Consider the following 19,547-nt stretch of genomic DNA (forward strand, 5'->3'; position numbering starts at 1 on the left):
GAACATCTTACATACTGATTCCATCAAGGCATTTGACAAAGTATACTGTAACTTTCTGATTAAGAAGTTTGTTAAATGTGAACCTGATACCTTGTCAATTCAATGAATCTATAGCTGATTCGAAATATGTATTGAAAGAATGCTGATCAAAAATTCATAGACTCATAGGACTTCAAAGGACCTTGGAGGCCTTCTATTCCAACCAGCTGCTCAAGGTAAAAGATCATATACCATCCTGTACAAATAGTTGTTCTATTCCTGAAATGCTATCATGATTGAGCGCTCATGACTCCAGGCAACAGGAGTTAATCATTCCCTTGATTAATTTTTCTCATTGTCAGGAAATTTTTCCTTAGATGGATGTATCTTTAATAAGTTTCCACCCATACTTCCTGCTTTCTGGTACTTTGGAGAATAAATCCATCCTGTCTTCTTTCTGACAGCCTATCAAGTAGTGGAAGTCTTGCTATCATGTCATCCCTAGTTCTTCTGTTCATTAGACTAGACATACCCAGTCGCTGCTACGATTCATCGTATTCTATGGCCTCCTTTCTCTCTGCTATCTGTCACCTCCTTGTCATCTTATCCCATTTATGGACCAATTGTTTCCTTGACTTTTTTCTTGTTTTCTTGTTAAAAGAAATGTTAAAAATTTATACGTTGAAAGAAATACTAGACACAGCCAGTTCCCTCAACCATTCAACATATGGTTTAGTCTCCAGTATCTTAATTATCTTTGTTGCTCCCTTCTGCACTCCTTTTACAGTCACAACATCTTTTTTATAGTATGGTGACTAGAATTGCACGTGGTATTCCAAATGTGGCCTCACGAGGATGGTATTAAGTGGTATTATCACTTCTTGTGATCTTGATGCTGTCACTCTGCTTGATACATCTTAGGACTGCATTGGCTTTTTTTGGCACACTGCTGGCTTATACTTGGATAGGACCACTAGGACACTTATATCCCTCTCACAGTTAGTACTGTTGAGTCAAGTACTATCTATTCTATAGCTGTACATTTGGTTTTTCCTAAGTGCAGGACCTTACTTTTTTCACAGCATCTTGTTGGACTTGAGCCTAGTGCTCAAGTCTATCAAGATCCTTTTATTGTTAGCAAATCATCAAACTGAAGGCAAGTATGTAGAGTGAAGCTTCTGTGACTAATATACTAGATTCCAAGGCTCACAACTTTACATAGCTATAGTTATTTTCCTTTTTGTCAGTTTAGGGGAGGAAAGGGGGGAGGGAGGAAACATATCAGAAAAGAATACTTAAAACAAAGGAAAAAGGGAGAAAGGGAAAGGGAAAGAAACTTAACTATACTTCAAAATTTAATAATTAATCCTTGATCATATAGAACTGATGGCCTGCGGGCCGGATGCGTCACACGCAGGCTACGCCCACCCTAGCTCTGCGAAGGGAAAAAACATTGTGATAAATCACGTGACAGTAATGTGACGCAGCAACATGACAGCAACATGACACTGCATGATATAGTATTACATAATATTGACCAGTCTTTATATTATGTAAATAAAGGGGATAAATCCATATTTTTTAATATGGTGATGAATTTAATTTTTTCACTATAATTCTAAATGTCTTCAAACCATATTTCTCTTTCCAAAACCACTATAACTAAGTTACAAGTGTTAGACTAGAATGCAATAACAATGAGGCAAGTCTACAACCTATACAGTATATATATGCTCTTCAATAGTTTATCTTTTTTTGAACAGTGGACAATTGCTATCTATTACATGCACAAACGAACATTCATTATTAGCTGGCTTCTATATTCTGGCTACTCTACTTAAGCAATAAAAAACTACAGTAAAAGTTTGTGTAAAAAAATAATCAGACAGACCCTCTTGATTCAGAGTTTACTAGTGGTGACTGTGTTCATGAAATTTTCTTTCTGGGTTAATCAAAATTGTTATGTGAGGTTATTAAATAAAAGATTCTTTGTAACTGGGAATGAAATATAAAAGAGTAAATGTTTGAATTTCTGTACTTTTTTTCTTCTCACAACATTTAATACAAAATAGTACATGCTAAACAGGGGTCATATGAAAATCAGTTGTAGAAAAAAGTGATAAAAAAATTTATAGTCTCCTAAAAATAATTTTGGCAATATAACGCTGGTAAAGAATAACATTTTATAGACTTAGTGATGGCACTAAAAGCAACAGATTAATCAGGGAAAGAACCAACAGTTACTATACTCTGGAAATGCACTCAAATATGGGGGTTAGATTAATTGCAACATGTAATCTATTTCAGGAATAAGCCAGTTAAAACATCCCATGAGTTTGAGAACTTGCCCTGCTTATCATTTGCCTAAAAAGTTCAAGAGCTGCATATCCAGCCAAACTCAAAAATAAAACTACAAAAGTACTTCTGCTTTCATAGCATTAGAATACTGTTATGAGTTTCTTTGGAATTAATGTAGCAATGTTTGTCATCGTGGTCAAAAGTCTGACTTAAATGGTTTGCAACTACTTCAACTTCTCCCCATCTATGTGATGTTCATCAATTGGCAGTGGAAAAGATGGCCAGAAAACCAGACAAATATCCATTTCATTATAATGCAATTTCATGGAAGCACCAAGGGATCAATATAAGATCTAAAATAATCTAATAGTTAAAGAACAATGGAAATTGTTTCTCATTTTGAAATTCAGTCACAAGAGGTCGCTGTTTCCTAACGAACCCTCTAAGTGAAACTGAAAATGCAGAGCCCCTCCCTTAAAGGAACAGACATTCCTGCCAGTCAGATCCACAAGGAAAATCTCGAACAAAAGAGATACTGGCATTACCAGTATGGCTGGGGTAGGTGGTCTCTACTCCTGACTCCTTTAAGGCAAGATATTTAGAGAAAAAGAGAAGAGCTTGCTAGTGTTGTGCCAGTTCTGCAATGCTTACCTGGCCGAAGGGAATGCTGCAGCTGCTTCTGCTCCACACCGCCTGGAAAATGGGGAGCGGCCAGCTCCATTATTCTGTGCTGGAGGAATCCCAGCACGGCACCTTTGTGGGCCGCATCGCCCAGGATCTGGGGTTGGAGGTGAGCGAGCTGGTGCCTCGGATGTTCCGGATGCTGTCCAAAGGAGAGAAGGACTATTTTGAGGTAAACCTGCAGAATGGGATCTTGTTTGTAAATTCCCAGATAGACAGGGAGGAGCTGTGTGCCAAAAATGCAGACTGTGTCCTTCATCTGGAGGTGATTGTCGAGAAACCTCTGAGGTTCTTCCATGTGGAGGTTGAAGTCAAAGACATTAACGACAATGCTCCTATCTTCTCAGCCAGGGAACAGATCCTGAGCATGGCTGAATTTATAACATTAGTTACACAATTTCCATTAAAGGGAGCCTCTGATGCTGATATTGGTACTAATGCTCTATTGACTTACAAACTCAGCCCAAACAACCATTTTGTTCTGGATTCAGGAAATGATGAAGATGAGAGTAAATCTGTAGTACTTCTATTGAAGGTTCCACTTGACAGAGAGAAGAGCCCTGTGCATCGTTTAGTACTGACAGCCACTGATGGGGGTGAACCAAAACTCACAGGAACTGTTCAGCTAGTCATCAATGTGCTGGATGTCAATGACAACCCTCCTGTGTTTAACCAATCTGTTTATAGGGTAAAGTTGCTAGAAAATACAGCTAGTGGGTCATTAGTTATTACTCTGAACGCTACAGACTTAGATGAAGGGATGAATAGGGAAATTTCTTATTTTTTTACTGATAGCTTAGCTCCTCATGTCACAAAGATATTTAGTATAAATTCTGACACTGGGGAGATCATAGTGATTGGAAAATTGGATTACGAAGAAAGTAGGTTCTATGAACTTCCAATTCTGGCAAAAGATAAAGGTAATTTTCCATTATCAGGGCAATGTAAAGTTCTCATTGAAGTATTGGACATGAATGACAACATTCCAGAAATATCTGTGAATTCTCTCTCTGTGCCCTTGCCAGAGGACTCCCCTCCAGGGACTGTGGTAGCCATCATCAGTGCTTCTGACAGGGATTCTGGCAACAATGGACAAATAAACTATTTCCTCTGGCCCACTGGAGTACCTTTCCAACTCGAGTCCACATTCAAGAATTACTACTCCCTAATTGTTGGAGCACCTTTGGATAGGGAGCAGGTGACTGAGTACAGGATGGTTGTGACAGTGGAAGATCAAGGCGTTCCACAACTGTCTTCTAGCATCACCCTCTTAGTGCCTTTGAGTGACATAAATGATAATGCTCCAGCTTTCACTCAGACCTCCTACACAGTCTTTGTGAAGGAAAACAATCCCCCTGGTGCTCACATCTTCACAATGTCTGCCTCAGACCCAGATATAGGTGAGAATGGTCTGATCTCCTATTGGATAGATGTGAAGTTCTGGCCATTGTCAAGCTACATCTCTGTACATTCGGAGAGTGGAAAACTTTATGCTTTGCAGACCTTGGACTATGAGGAGTTGAAACTGCTGGAGTTCCAGGTGAGAGCCAAGGATGCTGGAATCCCCTTCTTGTATGGAAATGCGACTGTTCAAGTATTTGTGTTGGATGAGAATGACAATGCACCTGCTGTATCAAGGTCATCAGAAGAGAACCCAATTCTTCTAGTTGTCCCTATGATGCCTGGGCATATTGTAGGCAAGATCCATGCCTTGGATGTGGATTCTGGATACAATGCCTGGCTAAGATATGAACTGGTTGAAGAAAGCAATAGTCCATGGTCTGTGGGGCAGTATAGCGGTGAGGTGAGTACCAAATATTCTCTGTATGAATCAGAAGGAGGCAAATTCTACACTGTTCTGCTTCTTGTCAAGGATCATGGGGAGCCTCAGCTCTCAGCTACAGCTACCTTGAGTCTGTCACTTGTGACAAGTTTCCAGGCCATTAAAACAGATGTTCATCTCTCCATGTCAGGAGAGAGCTTCATGCCTCTGGTGAACTCAATCAACATTTATTTGATCCTTGCCATCTGCTCTGTTTGCAGCCTGTTCCTGCTGGCCGTTTTTGTTTATATGACTCTACGATGCCACTGCAAGGAAAAGGAACCCATGGTGTATGGCCCTGGCATGGCCACCCTGGTGTGTGCCAGTGAGGTGGGCAGCTGGTCCTATTCCAATCACCACAGCCACATCCTGGCAGGTGTGAATGTTGAGACTGGTGCCAAGAGTGACCTTATGATGTTCAGTCCCAGCATTCCTGTTTCTACAGATAATGGGGAACATAGAAATGGGAGTGAACTGCTTCCATATATATCCAGAGAGGTAAGTTATCCTGCTTGAAATTATTTCATCTTCATATTTTCCTGCTGCCAATTTTGCATCAGTGTTACTACAATATATGTTCCAAAATTTTATCATATATAATTTTTATAGTAATTCATTGCTGAAAATCTGGTAATAGTTTGTTTCCCAATTTAAGTAATTTCTTTACGTATGCCTAGTAGTCTTTCTGATTAAATATTTTTGCAATGGGAGTGGCCACAAATAGTTCCTAGTTTTTTTTACAGTCAGCAAATTTGTCTTCTGTTCAACTCCAGTATAAAGAAAGATGTTCATCGTTTCCCTGATTCTTTAATTTGTAATTCATCTATGGAGCTCTAAATGGGATGCTAGTGCAGTACTGATTTTCTTTTTGTCGATATGCTGATTCTTTCATGAATGGAATACAAATTTTCAGTTATATTTTTAATAAATATTTTATAAAAATGATTAAAACATTTGTTGTTACATGTTTTTTAAAATTTCTCATGCTCAGATATTGTTTGCACCTTTAAAAACATAGTTTCTTATACAGGTAGTCCTCACTTACATCACCAGTTAACCATTCATTTAGCGACCATTTAAAGTCATGATATCACTGAATGAGGAGACTTAACCACTGGTCCTCATAGTTGTGGCCATCGTAGCATCTCTGCTGTGATTTGATCTCATATCTTGAACTTCACAATGGGCTCTCATTTATGACGGCTGCAATATTCTGAGGTCATATGTTTGCTGTTGTTCATTGTTGGCTTCTGACAAAGTCAGAAGGAAAGCTTGCAGGAAGTTGCTAATGGCAATCACGTGACGTTATGCTTAATGACACAATGGGATTTGCTTAACAGCAGCAATTGGAACAGCTGCAACTGCTATCATAAGTTGATGTGAACATGTGACATTGTCCTTTCTGACCATCATGCTTAGTGATGGAGTTGCTAGTCCCAATTACCACTGTTAAGCAAGGACTACCAATATTGTACTGTCTGAAAAAAATTAATTCATCAACAATACTCACATTATATCTATTGACCTATTGATATGATCTATCTATCATATCTCTGGATGAGATCCATCTTGCTCCAACATCTTAGACTATTTATCAAACTCCTGACCAGACTTTTTACCTCTCATCTATGTATGGCTTATACCACGACAGACCTGCTTGCGTTGCGAGATGCCCCCCTCTCGCGGCGATGGCCTTCCACGTTATCAAAGGCCTACCTTAAGGACGGGCTTTGGAGCCCTGAGAGGTGGCATGTTTCAAAGCGGGGATTAAGGGGTTTTTTAATTAGGGTTTTTAATAATTTTTTAAGGGGAACCGGGAGGACGACCAAAGGGGATGGGGGGGGTAATCCACCAAGGTCAGAGCCGAGCCCGGCACGGGGTAACGGTTTGGAGGACATTGGATGAGGGAATGGGGAGGGGGCGGAGGGAAATACCATCTGCACGATGGTTGGGAGGGGCAGATATGGCGGGAGCAGGGGGCCACATCATGTGTCGGGGACGCGCACTCGCTGTCTGAGAGCAATGGCGCGCCCCGGCCCCCAAGGCTCCCCTCGGATACTAGGTGGCTTAGATACTCAGGACCTGGGCCTGCGGTTGATGCTGTGCAACGCTAGGTCTGTGGTAAATAAGGCCCCCCTCATTCACGATCTTATCCAGGAGGGGGGAGCGGACCTGGCAGGTATTACGGAGACCTGGTTGGGACCGGAGGGAGGTGTCCCTCTGGTCGAGATGTGCCCACCAGGTTTCAGAGCATACCATCAACCAAGAGCCCAGGGGAGGGGCGGGGGGGGGTGGCGGTTATTATTAAAGAAGGTCTTGGTTCGAGGGAGACCACTGTGCCTCAGATTGCCGGATGTGAGTCCCTCTTCGTGAGATGGGGTCATGGGGTTCAGATGGGCTTGCTGCTTGCGTACCTGGCTCCCTGCCGCGTGGCAGCAGCCCTGCCTGAGCTACTCGACGTGATAGCCACGGTGGCAGTTGATACACCCAGGCTTATGGTCATGGGTGATTTCAACTTGCCATCCGTTGGTGAAACGTCTGGGATGGCTCGGGAATTCATGGCTTCCATGACGGCCATGGACCTGACCCAGTTAGTTCATGGCCCCACTCACGGGGGGGACACACTCTAGACTTGATTTTTGTCTCTGGCCAGTGGTTGAGTGATCTTGTTATAGGGGATATAGATATGGAACCCTTGTCATGGTCAGATCACTCACTCCTTCGTCTGGACCTTCATACCGCTACACCCCGCTGCAGGGAGGCGGACCCAATTAGATGGGTCCGCCCCAGGCACCTGATGGATCCTGATAGGTTCCAGACGGAGCTTGGGCCAATTCCTGATGAGCTGGCACACGACTTGGCCGAGGACCTAGTAGCTGCCTGGGACCGGGCGGCTGGTGGGGCCTTGGATCGAGTCGTGCCTTTGCGGCCTCTGACCCGGTGTCGATCCCTCGCGGCTCCTTGGTTCACCGAGGAGCTGAGGGAGATGAAATGCCGGAAAAGACGCCTAGAGAGCGGTTGGAGGGCCAGTCGCGCTGAATCTGACCGAACACTGGTAAGGTCGCATATTAAGACCTACCTAGTGGCGATAAAGACGGCAAAGTTTAATTACTTTTCCGCCTCTATTGCGTCATCAGGGAATCGTCCGGCTGCCCTGTTCAGGGTAACCCGCTCCCTGCTCCACCTGGGAGCGCGGGAGGATCCCTTGGAAGGCAGGGCGGAGGATTTCGGACAATACCTGCATGACAAAATCGCTCAGATCCGGGGGGACTTGGACTCTGACTGGGTAGATCAGGGCAGGGTGACGAGGAATAGTCTTGAGAATGTTATCTGGGAGGAGTTTGATGCTGTGACTCCCGATGATGTGGACAGGATTTTGGGGAGACTTAGTGCGGCCACATGTTTACTGGACCTGTGTCCCTCCTGGTTGGTACTGGCCTCCCGGGAGGTTACACGAGGCTGGCTCCAGGGTGTTATCAACGCTTCGTTGAGTGAGGGTTACTTCCCCGCGGCCTTGAAAGAGGCGGTGGTGAGGCCTCTCCTCAAGAAGCCGTCCCTGGATCCGGCAATATTGGCCAACTACCGTCCTGTCTCCAACCTTCGCTTTCTGGCGAAGGTTGTTGAGAGTGTGGTCGCGCGACAGTTCCCGCAATTCCTGGAGGAAACATCCTATCTGGATCCGTTCCAGTCTGGTTTCAGGCCTGGGCACAGCACGGAAACGGCATTGGTCGCGTTGGTTGATGATCTCTGGAGGGCTCGGGACAGGGGTTGCTCCTCTGTTCTGGTCCTGTTAGACCTCTCAGCGGCTTTTGATACCATCGACCATGGTATCATGCTGCACCGGTTGGAAGAGTTGGGGATGGGGGGCACCGTGTTACGGTGGTTCTCCTCCTTTCTCTCCGACCGGTCGCAGTTTGTGTTGGCAGGGGGGCAGAGGTCGACCTCGAGGCCTCTTATATGTGGAGTGCCTCAGGGGTCGGTCCTCTCGCCCCTCCTGTTCAACATTTATGTGAAGCTGCTGGGCGAGATCATCCGTGGCTTTGGGGTGAGATACCATCAGTACGCTGATGATACTCAGCTGTACATCTCCACCCCAGGCCACCCCAATGATGCCCTTGAAGTGATGTCCCAGTGCCTGGAGGCTGTACGGATCTGGATGGGGAGGAACAGGCTCAAGCTCAACCCTTCCAAGACTGAGTGGCTGTGGTTCCCGGCATCCCGATATGGTCAGTTGACCCCATCACTGACTATTGGGGGCGAGTCTTTGGCCCCCACAGAGAGGGCTCGCAATCTGGGAGTCCTCCTGGATACGCAGCTGTCCTTGGAGGAACATCTGACGGCTGTAACCAGGGGGACCTTTTATCAGGTTCGCCTGATCCGCCAGTTGCGACCCTTTCTTGATCGGGATTCCTTGTGCACAGTCACTCATGCCCTCGTAACCTCTCTCCTCGATTACTGCAATGCTCTCTACATGGGGCTCCCCTTGAAGAGCACCCGGAGGCTCCAACTGGTCCAGAACGCAGCAGCGCGGGTAGTGACGGGAGCAGCATGGCGCTCCCATGTAACACCGCTCCTGCGTGAACTGCACTGGCTCCCGGTGGTCTTCCGGGTGCGCTTCAAGGTGTTGGTTATCACCTTTAAAGCGCTCCATGGCATAGGGCCTAGCTATCTTCGAGACCACTTACTGCCACCGACGACCTCCCACCGACCCGTGCGCTCCCACAGAGAGGGCCTCCTCAGGGTGCCATCAGCCAAACAATGCAGGCTGGTGACCCCCAGGGGGAGGGCCTTCTCTGTGCGGGCACCCACCCTCTGGAATCAGTTGCCCCCTGAGATAAGGAGAATCCATGACCTCAGTGCCTTCCGCCGTGCCCTTAAAACTTCCTTTTTTCAACAAGCCGGGCTGGCTTAATTTCTTTTTAAGGGTTTTTTAATTGTTTTGTTTTGTTTATCGTTTTAATTAATGGGGCCAAATCTATATATATTTTTTAAATGTGTTTTAATATTTGTATTTGATGTTTTTATTTGGCTGTTCACCGCCCTGAGTCCTCAGGGAGAAGGGCGGTATACAAATTCAAAAATAAATAAATAAATAAATAAATAAATAAATAAATAAATAAATAAATAAATAAATGTCATCCAAGATTACGTTGCACAGGAAATCAATTTTTCTTCAGTGTATTTAATGCACTTAAATGGCTTTGTTAAAATAAATGTTTCTTATATGGATTATTTAACAGAATAACAGAGTTGGAAGAGGCCTTGAAGGTCTGGATTATGATACTAGATAAAATTTTTGAAACAGACATTTGAGAGTGATCCATCAGAATGTCTCCAAAGCTTTACATTCTATTCTTGTATCAAGCCTTTGCCCCCTCAAGTCCTCTGTGTTACCTCATCATGCTAGGAAGTTGCTTTTGGGAGAACACCAGCAGTTTATTCCATGGATATATAATCCCAGCCAGGTCACCAAGGTGTGAAGGTAATCCCATTTGCCCAGCTAAAGTAAGCAGGCTCCCATAGGGGGCAAAAATGATATAGGAAGATGCAGGAGGATGATAATTATTTTAGTGATAAGGACAAATCTAATTACATACTGTGCAGGAATATATAAAGTGATAGACAATAAAATGCCAGCTGCCTTAATGAATGACATTCAACAGGCTACTGAGGAAGAGCTGAGGATCTTTTAGAACATTAATGGTGTCCATGACATAACTAGATTGAAGTTTTCAGGATGTTTAATTGCTGATGTTGCTATGCAGGAAAAGAAAATCTGAAGCTACAAAGATAGAATTATAGTGAGAACATAAAGTATAGGAGTCATGAACATGGGAAAGCTTGAGATAGTGAAAGATGAAATTAATCAAATACACATTGACATCTTAGGACCAGATAATTGAAATAAATCAGAATTTGACATTTTCAGTCAGAGGATCATACTATTTACTGCTCAGGACATGAAAAACAAGGAAGGAATGATATTACTTTCATAATCAGAAAGGTTAGAGTAAAAAAAGTACTTGGATACAAAGTGGTCACAATAACCTAATAATTAGACTTTGTGGAGAACCTTTTAATATGATCATTATCCAAGTTTATGCTGCAGGTACTAATGCAGAAGAGGAGGTTGATGAGTTTCATAGTCAGGTTCAGACTGAAATAAAGTAGTTCTAATAAGATGTGTTGCCTATGGTTGGGGACTGGAATGCTACAACTGGAAATAAAGAGGGCAATGTAATTGGACAATGTGGCCTAGGAAACCAAAATGATGAGAGAGACACTTCAATTTCTGCCAATAGCAATATTTCTTCTTGGCTAACATAGTCTTCTAGCAGTTAAAATGATGACTATATACATGAATATAATTCTATGGAGAATACAGAATTAAAATTGCAAGTTCCAAATAAAGAAGAAGAAAGTCAACCAGTTTCCATAATATTATCATAACCTACCATTTTCAAGAAGAATATCCAGAATCACTTCGAAAACCTCATTGATAAAAAAGCAGAGGAACTGTTTGAATGAAATCAAGAAGTGGTTTATTTATTTTTATTTTATTTTATTTATTTATTTAGTTTATCAAGCATGTATGAGAAAACATATATAAGTATGAACATAACATATAAACATATAAGTATAAACAGGCATAAGTATATACATAATAAATGAGTACGAATAAATGGGAACAGTAGGACAGGGATGGTAGGCATGCTGGTGCGTTTATGCATGCCCCCTTTACTCTTAGGAATGGAGTGAGGTCCATGGTAGACAGTTTAAGGTTAAAGTTTTTGGGGTTTGAGGATGTAACAATAGAGTCAGGCAGTGAGTTCCAGGCATTGACCACTCTGTTGCTGAAGTCATATTTTCTGCAATCGAGTTTGGAATAGTTTACTTTGAGTTTGTATCTATTGTTTGCCCGTATATTATTCCGATTGAAGCTGAAGTAGTCATTGACAGGTAGGACATTATAGCAGACAATTTTATGTGCTAAGCTTAAATCAGACCATAGGCAGCGTAGTTCTAGGTTGTCCAGGTCCAAAATTTCGAGCCTGGTGGCATAAAGTATTCTATTGCAAGCAGAGGAGTAGAGTACTCTTCTTGTGAAATACCTCTGGACTCGCTCAATTGTATTAATGTCCGTTATACAGTGTGGATTCCAGGCAGATGAGCTGTATTTGAGTATTGGTCTGGCAAAGATTTTGTATGCCCTGGTTATATTCTGGTTAAGGGTGAACGTGGAAAGAGACCACCAAGGACCGAGAAATATGAGAAAATATGGATATCAGAACTCTGGAAATTGCCAAAAAGGGAAGAGAAGTCAAGGATGAGAAAAACAAAGATGTCAGAAAGGAACTTAACAAAGAATTTCAAAAAGTTATTAAAAGACACAAGCCGTATTACAACAATGTCTGCAACTATATTGAAGATGGAAAGAGATATGGAAAACCAGGAATGTCTTCCAAAAGTTTTTCAAACTCGAAAGAAAGTTCTAACATTGAATTGGTATGCTAAAGGATACTAATGAACAGTGAGAAATTGATTCACAGCAGATCAAACAAAGATGGAAAGTATCTATTGACATTCTTGCAAGAGAAATGTCTACATCCAAAATACTTAGAAGGTATTTTTTACTTCTAAGAATTCTAATACTAGATGATGTAGTTAGATCAGCAATCTGTTCATTACAAATTTGGAACAAAGAGAGACAAGGGCGATGAAGTCAAAAACTAGTAACAAGTAAAACATGGAAGAAGAAATAAAAGTAATATCACTGAAGATAAATGGACTAAATGCGGCGATAAAAAGGAATAGATCCTTAAATACATTGAATAGTTTGAAAATGGACATTATATGTTTACAAGAAGTACATATTAGAAGACAAGGTGTGAAATTGTTACAATATCCAAAGCTAGGAGTTTTATTTACAAAATTGATACAACAGAGTAAAAGAGGTGTGGTACTGTATATTAAAGAAAAATTAGAACCAAAATTATGTTTTGAAGATGATGAAGGTAGGATTTTGATGGTGGAAATAAAAATGAACTTAAAAAAAATATTACTTATTGCTGTATATGCACCAAATGAAAAACAAGAAGAATTTTATTGAAGATTACACAAAAAAATATTAGAACTGGATTATGAATATGTATGTATAATGGATGATTTTAATGCCATAGTAGAGGTGGACTTGGACTATAAAACAATGAAGACTAATAAAAAGTCTAGAAGAATACTGCCGAGATCTGTTTTTACAATGATGGAAGAATTGAGTATTCAAGATGTATGGAGACAAAAGCATTTGAAAGAAAAGCAATATACTTTTTATTCAAATAGACACTTATCATGGTCGAGGTTAGATATATTATGGATGTCAATAGAACTTATGGATAATATTCAAGAAGCAAATATTGATTCAAATATTTGGGCGGATCATAACCCAATGATAATAACATGGAAAGAAAAGACAAGATAGACTTTAAATGCAACAATATTAAATGAAAAATATTTTCAACAGCTTATGGAAAAAGAGTTAGAGTTTTTCTTTAAAGTAAATAAAAAAGAGGACATATCACTTCAGATTGTATGGGACACTATGAAAGCTTATATTAGAGGTCTGGTCATAGCTTATTTGGGAAAAAAGAATAAAAAGAAAAGACAAAAACAGACAAGGCTGGAAGAGGAGTATAAGAAATTAGTAAAAGGACTCCAAAAAGATATACAAAATAAAAAAAATTAAGAAGTTGATGGAAGTGAAAAAACATGAAATAAATTTAAATGAGCAAGAACAATTAGCAAATAAATTAAAAGCAACTAAACAGAACTTTGTTGAAAATGCAAATAAACCAGGAAGATGGTTAGCATAAATTGAAAAAAGAGAAGGAGAAAAAGATGATAAAATATTTACAAGAAGAAGAATAAATATGTTACAGAAATGAGGAAAAGAAGAAGATAATTCAAAAATACTATAAAAAACTTTACTCTCAAGAAAAAATTTCAGAGGAAAAGATATCAAAATATTTGGAAAAGTCAGATCTACCGAAAATAACAGATCAATATAAAGGAATGTTAGAAGAAAGGATAACAATGATGGAATTAACAGAAGCCATAAAAAGACAAAAAAATGGGAAAGCACCTGGACCGGATGACCTACCAGCAGAATTATACAAAACGTTACAAGAAGCGATGAGCAACGTAATGCTGGAATTATTCAATGAACTTTTAATGAAGGCTAAAATGCCAGATTCATGGAGGGAGGCATATGTGACACTTATTCCCAAAGAAGATACAGATTTACAATTAATAAAAAATTACAGACCGATTTTGTTATTAAATGTGGATTACACCCTCTACCACGCATGCGCGAAGATGGCGGCAACCGGGTAGCTCCCGGGAGAGACAGGGTGGTTTTGGGACATGCCGAGGGGTCTAAGGGTCATTAAAAAACATCCACGACCCTAGCCCCGGCGAGAAGAGCTCCTGCCCATCCTAGGGAGGGCTTTTACGCCCTTCGGAACATCACGGTTGGAGCGGGAGCCGGCATTTGGAGAGGCGCGTGGAAGCGCCGTGTGAAGGAGATGGCGGCAGTCAACCATGCTGAGGGGTTTAAGGGCTGGTAAAACATCTACGGCCCCAGCCCCCGGTGAGAAGAGCTCCTGCCCAGCCTGGGAAGGGCTTTTATGCCCCCCGGAACATCGCGGTTGGTGCAGGCGGGCGGCGTTGGAGAGGCACGTGGAAGCGCCGTGCGAGGGAGAATGGTGGCGAGGATGGCAGCAGTCGGGGAATTTAGTTTGTTGAAACTGCTCCCCCTGATATTCGGGCTGCTCCCCCTGACATTTGGGCTGTGGAGGCCTCTCCTTCTCCCATGTGAAGGAGAAGGAGTGACGGAGTGATGGAGACGATGGAGCCAGGAGGTGGGTGGCTGGGACATTGGATGATGGCCCCCCTCCCCCCCGCCACTGGAGGAGGTGGATCCAAGGCAGTAGCAGCGAATGACCTTAGCCGAGATATGACAGCATGATGGTGGCCAAGATTAACTACATGGCGGAGGAGGTGATGTTGTTATCCTCCTCTGGGGATATTGCTCTCCTCCTCCCACCTCTCCCCCCACCTCCCCCCCAGGACTGCTTCCAGAACAATCACGCGGGACCTCCCCCTTATTCTTCATTTCACCTATGCCTTAGCCGCATAGAGAGACTATGGGGGAGCTGAGGGATCCATTTCTACTCCAGCGAAGGAGCTGTAGTAACACCCCTGGTATGACTATCTCCAGTGAGACCAGCCAGTGAGAGGGTGGCTTGATCATTGCCCCGTTGGAGTGGAAAGGACATTGGACCTTCTCCCTGTCGTGAGAGGACAGTGGAGTCCAGCTCTATGAAATTCTATGACATTCTATGAAATTCATCTGTACTGTTAGGTTCAGCTTGCAGCTTACTCCTAACTTGTTGGTCAGGCAATATATCTGTTCCTTTAAGAAACAACTGAGCCATGTAATCAGGGTTTGCTGAACCCTGTAATTAGGCTACAGTGCATAAATAAGCAGCACAGAGAAGCGTTCGTTCTTCCTGGTTCTTCCTGCTTCTTCCGGATTGATACCTGATTGTATCCTGTTGCTTACTGAGTCTATTATATGGTACTGTATACCAATAGTTACTAAAGTCTGTTTGCTTTGGTAAGGGAAGATACTTACTGGACTGATATTACTGTTTATGACCTTGGACTGTTTTACTTACACCGAGACTGCTTGTTATCTATAAAGTATTATTCTCACACGAGCTGGACGTTTATCTCCTTCCCTGTGTGTTTCTGCTCTGCTCGTTGCACAAGCAACAAATACTTTTTACACACACCCTAACATTGGTTATGGGCCCAGAACGTTCCAGGGCTCTTTAATTTGTTTTTGTGGAAGTGAGAAGTGCAGGCAGTGGGTGTAGTAGTCAAGATGATGGCTTTTGAGCAAGGTACAAGTTATTCTACTATAACCCGGTTGGATGGAACAAACTATGTTACCTGGTCCACAAAATGCTGTCTACTTTTGCGAAAAGAAGGACTGTGGGACATGGTTAATAATCCACCGGACATAACTGCACTGAATGCTGCTGACGAAGAAGATGCCAAAAAGATAGCGAAGTTTCACAGGGACAACGAGCGTGCTTTATGCATCATTGGCCTGACACTGGGAGACCAGCAACTTGTCCATTTCCGGGGCGAAGAGTCTGCTGCGAGGTGTTGGTCAAAGCTAAAGAAGCTCTACGTTCGTGACTCTGTGGGTGTCCATATCTACCTGACACGGAAATTATTTCGCTTACATCTTCAGAAAGAAGGAGACATGATGGCTCACCTGGACTCCATGACAGGGCTTTTCCAGGAGCTACATGAGAAAGACCTTGTGTTTACTGAACTGCAGCAAGTTTATATTATTCTTTCATCGTTGGATGACAGTTATGACTCTTTTGTTTCATCATTAGAAGTATTGTCTAGAGATGAACTAACATTGGCCAGTATAACTGGTAGGTTACTGGATGAGGCCAAACGTAGGCAAGAACGAGACCAGTTAAGGATGCAACAGCAACCAAAAGTGGAAGCTGTATATGAGAATGTTAATATTGTTAAACGCTGTTATGCTTGTGGGGCTAAGGGGCACATTGCAAAATATTGTAATAAGAAAGTGTCTGCTAGAAACTCTGCTAAACCCAGGAAAGGGTGTAATTTAGCAACCAGTTCATCTAATAATATAAAAGATGATTGGTGGGTGATTGATAGCGGTGCCTCTCAATCAATAACAAAAAACAGAAAACTGTTTCTAAATATGAAGAAAAGTACTAAAAAGGTCAAATTAGCTAATGGCTGGAATGTGACTGTAGCTGGGGAGGGACTTGTTCAATGTTCTATCAGTAAGCACCCTTTACCCATGCTTTATATCCCTAGTTTGAAATATAACCTTTTATCTGTAAAGTCATTACTACATTCTGGTTTTACAGTAACTTTTAAAAACAACAGATGTTTGCTTGAATGTGAAGGCACTGTAGTTACTGCAGAATTAGAAGACGACTTATTTGTTATTAGGGATAAGTCATTACTGTTAGTTCAGTCAAAAGCTAAATTTGGAAATGTAAAGCCTCATGATGAATGCGTACATTTATTACATAGAAGGCTTGGTCATCTGAATTTCAGGTTGTTGCATTTGACTGTTAAGCAGTCTAACGGCATCAAGTTAAGGGCTTGCAGCAAATACCTGAATTGTAATACTTGTAACCAGCATAAAAGTAAAGTTACACCTGCAAACCGCTGCAATGGGTTTAAAACAACTAAACCTTTGGAGGTAGTCTTTTTAGACTTAATAGGGCCAAAGAAACCCAGTTTAGGGGGAGCATGCTATATTTTAAGTATAGTTGATCACTTTACTAGATATGGTTTTTGCTACCTTATGAAGTCCAAAAGTGATACGTTCCAATGTATCACAAATTGGCTTCGTTTTGTTGAAAGGAAGCAGAGGTTTAAGGTGAAATGCATTGTTACTGACAATGGAACTGAGTTTACTAACCATCAGTTGGCTAAGTTTTTGAAGGATGCTGGGATACAGCATAAACGTTCTGCCCCTTTTCGGCCAGAACATAATGCATATATAGAAAGAAGAGGCCAGACCCTACAAGCTATGACTAGGACTATGCTGGCTGATGCTTGTTTACCTGATAAATTGTGGGGAGAAGCAATACTATGTGCCAATCATATTTTAAATAATGTGGTGCACTCCTCTACAGGAAAAATACCTTTTACTTTATGGCACGGGAGGAAGCCTGATTTAAGTTATATACATACTTTTGGTGCACCAGCCTGGGTGCATATACCGGTTAGTCAGAGAAGGAAGGACCAACAGAGAGCAAAGAAAATGATTTTTGTTGGCTATGAGGCTAACCATAGGTCCTATAGGTTCTGGGAAAAAGGAACAACAAAAGTTTTGTGTAGCGCAAGTGCTAAATTCCTAGAACATGAAGGCTGGGACAGGTTAGAAAAAGCAGACTATGGTTTTACAGATGTAGATGTTAGGATAGACCATATTCCTGATGATAGTTCATCTGAGATGGATGATAAACCATCTATTAAGGTTGAAGAACAGGAACAGGAATTAGGGTTAGGGGAGGATGAACCCAATATACCTGATGTTAGTCCTGTTATGCCTAGACGATCTTCCAGGGACCGGCATCCACCAGATCGCTATAAAGCCACAGTGGTTTGCCAAGTAGATATCGAACCATCCAGTTATCATGATATAAGATTATATCCAGAAAAGGAGCAAAAAGCCTGGCAAGAGGCAATGGATAGAGAAATTGATTCTTTGAAGAGGCTTGGTGTCTATGAAGTTGTAAGAATACCACCAAATGAGAAACTTATAGGCTGTAGGTGGGTCTATAAGGTAAAGAAAAGTGTAGATGGGGTAGTAACCCATAAAGCTCGGCTTGTTGCACAAGGGTTCTCACAGACAGATAGAGACTATGATGAGGTTTTTGCTCCAAGTCTACGAGCGAGCACTTTGAGAACGATGCTTGTTTGGGCAGCTAGAAATAAATGCTCTATTACTCATATAGATGTCGAAACAGCTTACTTGAACGCTCCGTTGAGGCATACAATATATATGAAGAAACCTCCTGGTTATGATACACAGGATAGAACTGAGTGTTGGAGGCTACAGAAAAGCCTATATGGTTTAAGGCAATCAGGTTACGAGTGGAACCAATGTATAGTGCAGGAATTACATAACATTGGGTTCTATGAGGGCATAGCAGATAAATGTCTGTTTAAAAAAGAACAGGATGGATGTGTTTCATTCTTGTTACTCTTTACAGACGACATTGCCATAATTACCAGAACTGACGCTGAGGCCAGAGAGATTATCGGTCAGTTGCAAACAAAATTTAAACTTAGAAATCTAGGACATATACGGCATTATCTAGGGCTGGATATCCTAAAAACATCTAGAGGATTTAAAATTTCACAGTCTAATAAGATCTGCAAATTGTTGAAAAAATATGGGATGGAATTATGTAAACCTGCCAAGACTCCTATGGCACAGGAATTCCAGCAGGATAGTTTGCAGAGTCCACAGTTCAGTAAAGAACTGTATCAATCATTAATAGGCAGTTTGTCGTATTTGAGCAACTGGACACGGCCTGATATAGCTTTTAGTGTTAATCAACTAGCACAATATAGTTCAGAGCCTACTGATAGGCATTGGCAGGCTGCTAAACGTGTTCTTAGATATCTTAAAAGAACATTGCATTTTGCTATGTATTTAGAACCAAATGCCAATATGATATTAAAGGCATATGCTGATGCCAGTTTTGCCAGAAAATCTACATCTGGAATAGCAATCATGTTGGATAACTGCCTGATTGGATGGAAATCAATTCGCCAGAAACACATAAGTTTGTCTACCATGGAAGCGGAGTTTTCTTGTCTATCACTTACATGTACTGAACTGATTTATTATAAACAGTTGATGGAAGATATTGGATTCAAAATGGATTATCCTATTACGGTTTATGAGGATAACCAGGCAGCCATTAAAATGGCAACGAATCTTGCTGTAAAGACAAGGACTAAATACACTGATATACGTTATCTGAATGTTCGGCAATGTGTTAAGGATAACATGATTACATTGGAATATTGCGCATCAGAGGACAATATTGCCGATAATTTTACTAAAGCGCAAGGTGCCATTAAACACACCAATTGTTGTGAAAGATTTGGATTAAGAATCTGAAAA

At 41.7% G+C, this 19,547-nt stretch overlaps 1 protein-coding gene across 1 annotated transcript in view; it reads left to right on the top strand.

Annotated features, from left to right (window-relative positions):
* The first annotated feature begins 2,941 nt into the window (after positions 1 to 2,941).
* LOC139314999 (uncharacterized) overlaps positions 2,942 to 19,547 on the top strand; it is a 243,268-nt gene continuing 226,662 nt past the window's right edge. The window contains exon 1 of the mRNA XM_070941024.1: positions 2,942 to 5,278. Coding sequence (XP_070797125.1) covers positions 2,942 to 5,278 — 2,337 coding nt within the window. The remainder of the gene's footprint in view (positions 5,279 to 19,547) is intronic.

Source organism: Pituophis catenifer, unplaced genomic scaffold (genome assembly GCF_029215685.1).
Source record: "Pituophis catenifer annectens isolate HBS135680 unplaced genomic scaffold, rPitCat1.0.hap2 SCAF_3, whole genome shotgun sequence".
NCBI classification, from domain to species: domain Eukaryota; kingdom Metazoa; phylum Chordata; class Lepidosauria; order Squamata; family Colubridae; genus Pituophis; species Pituophis catenifer.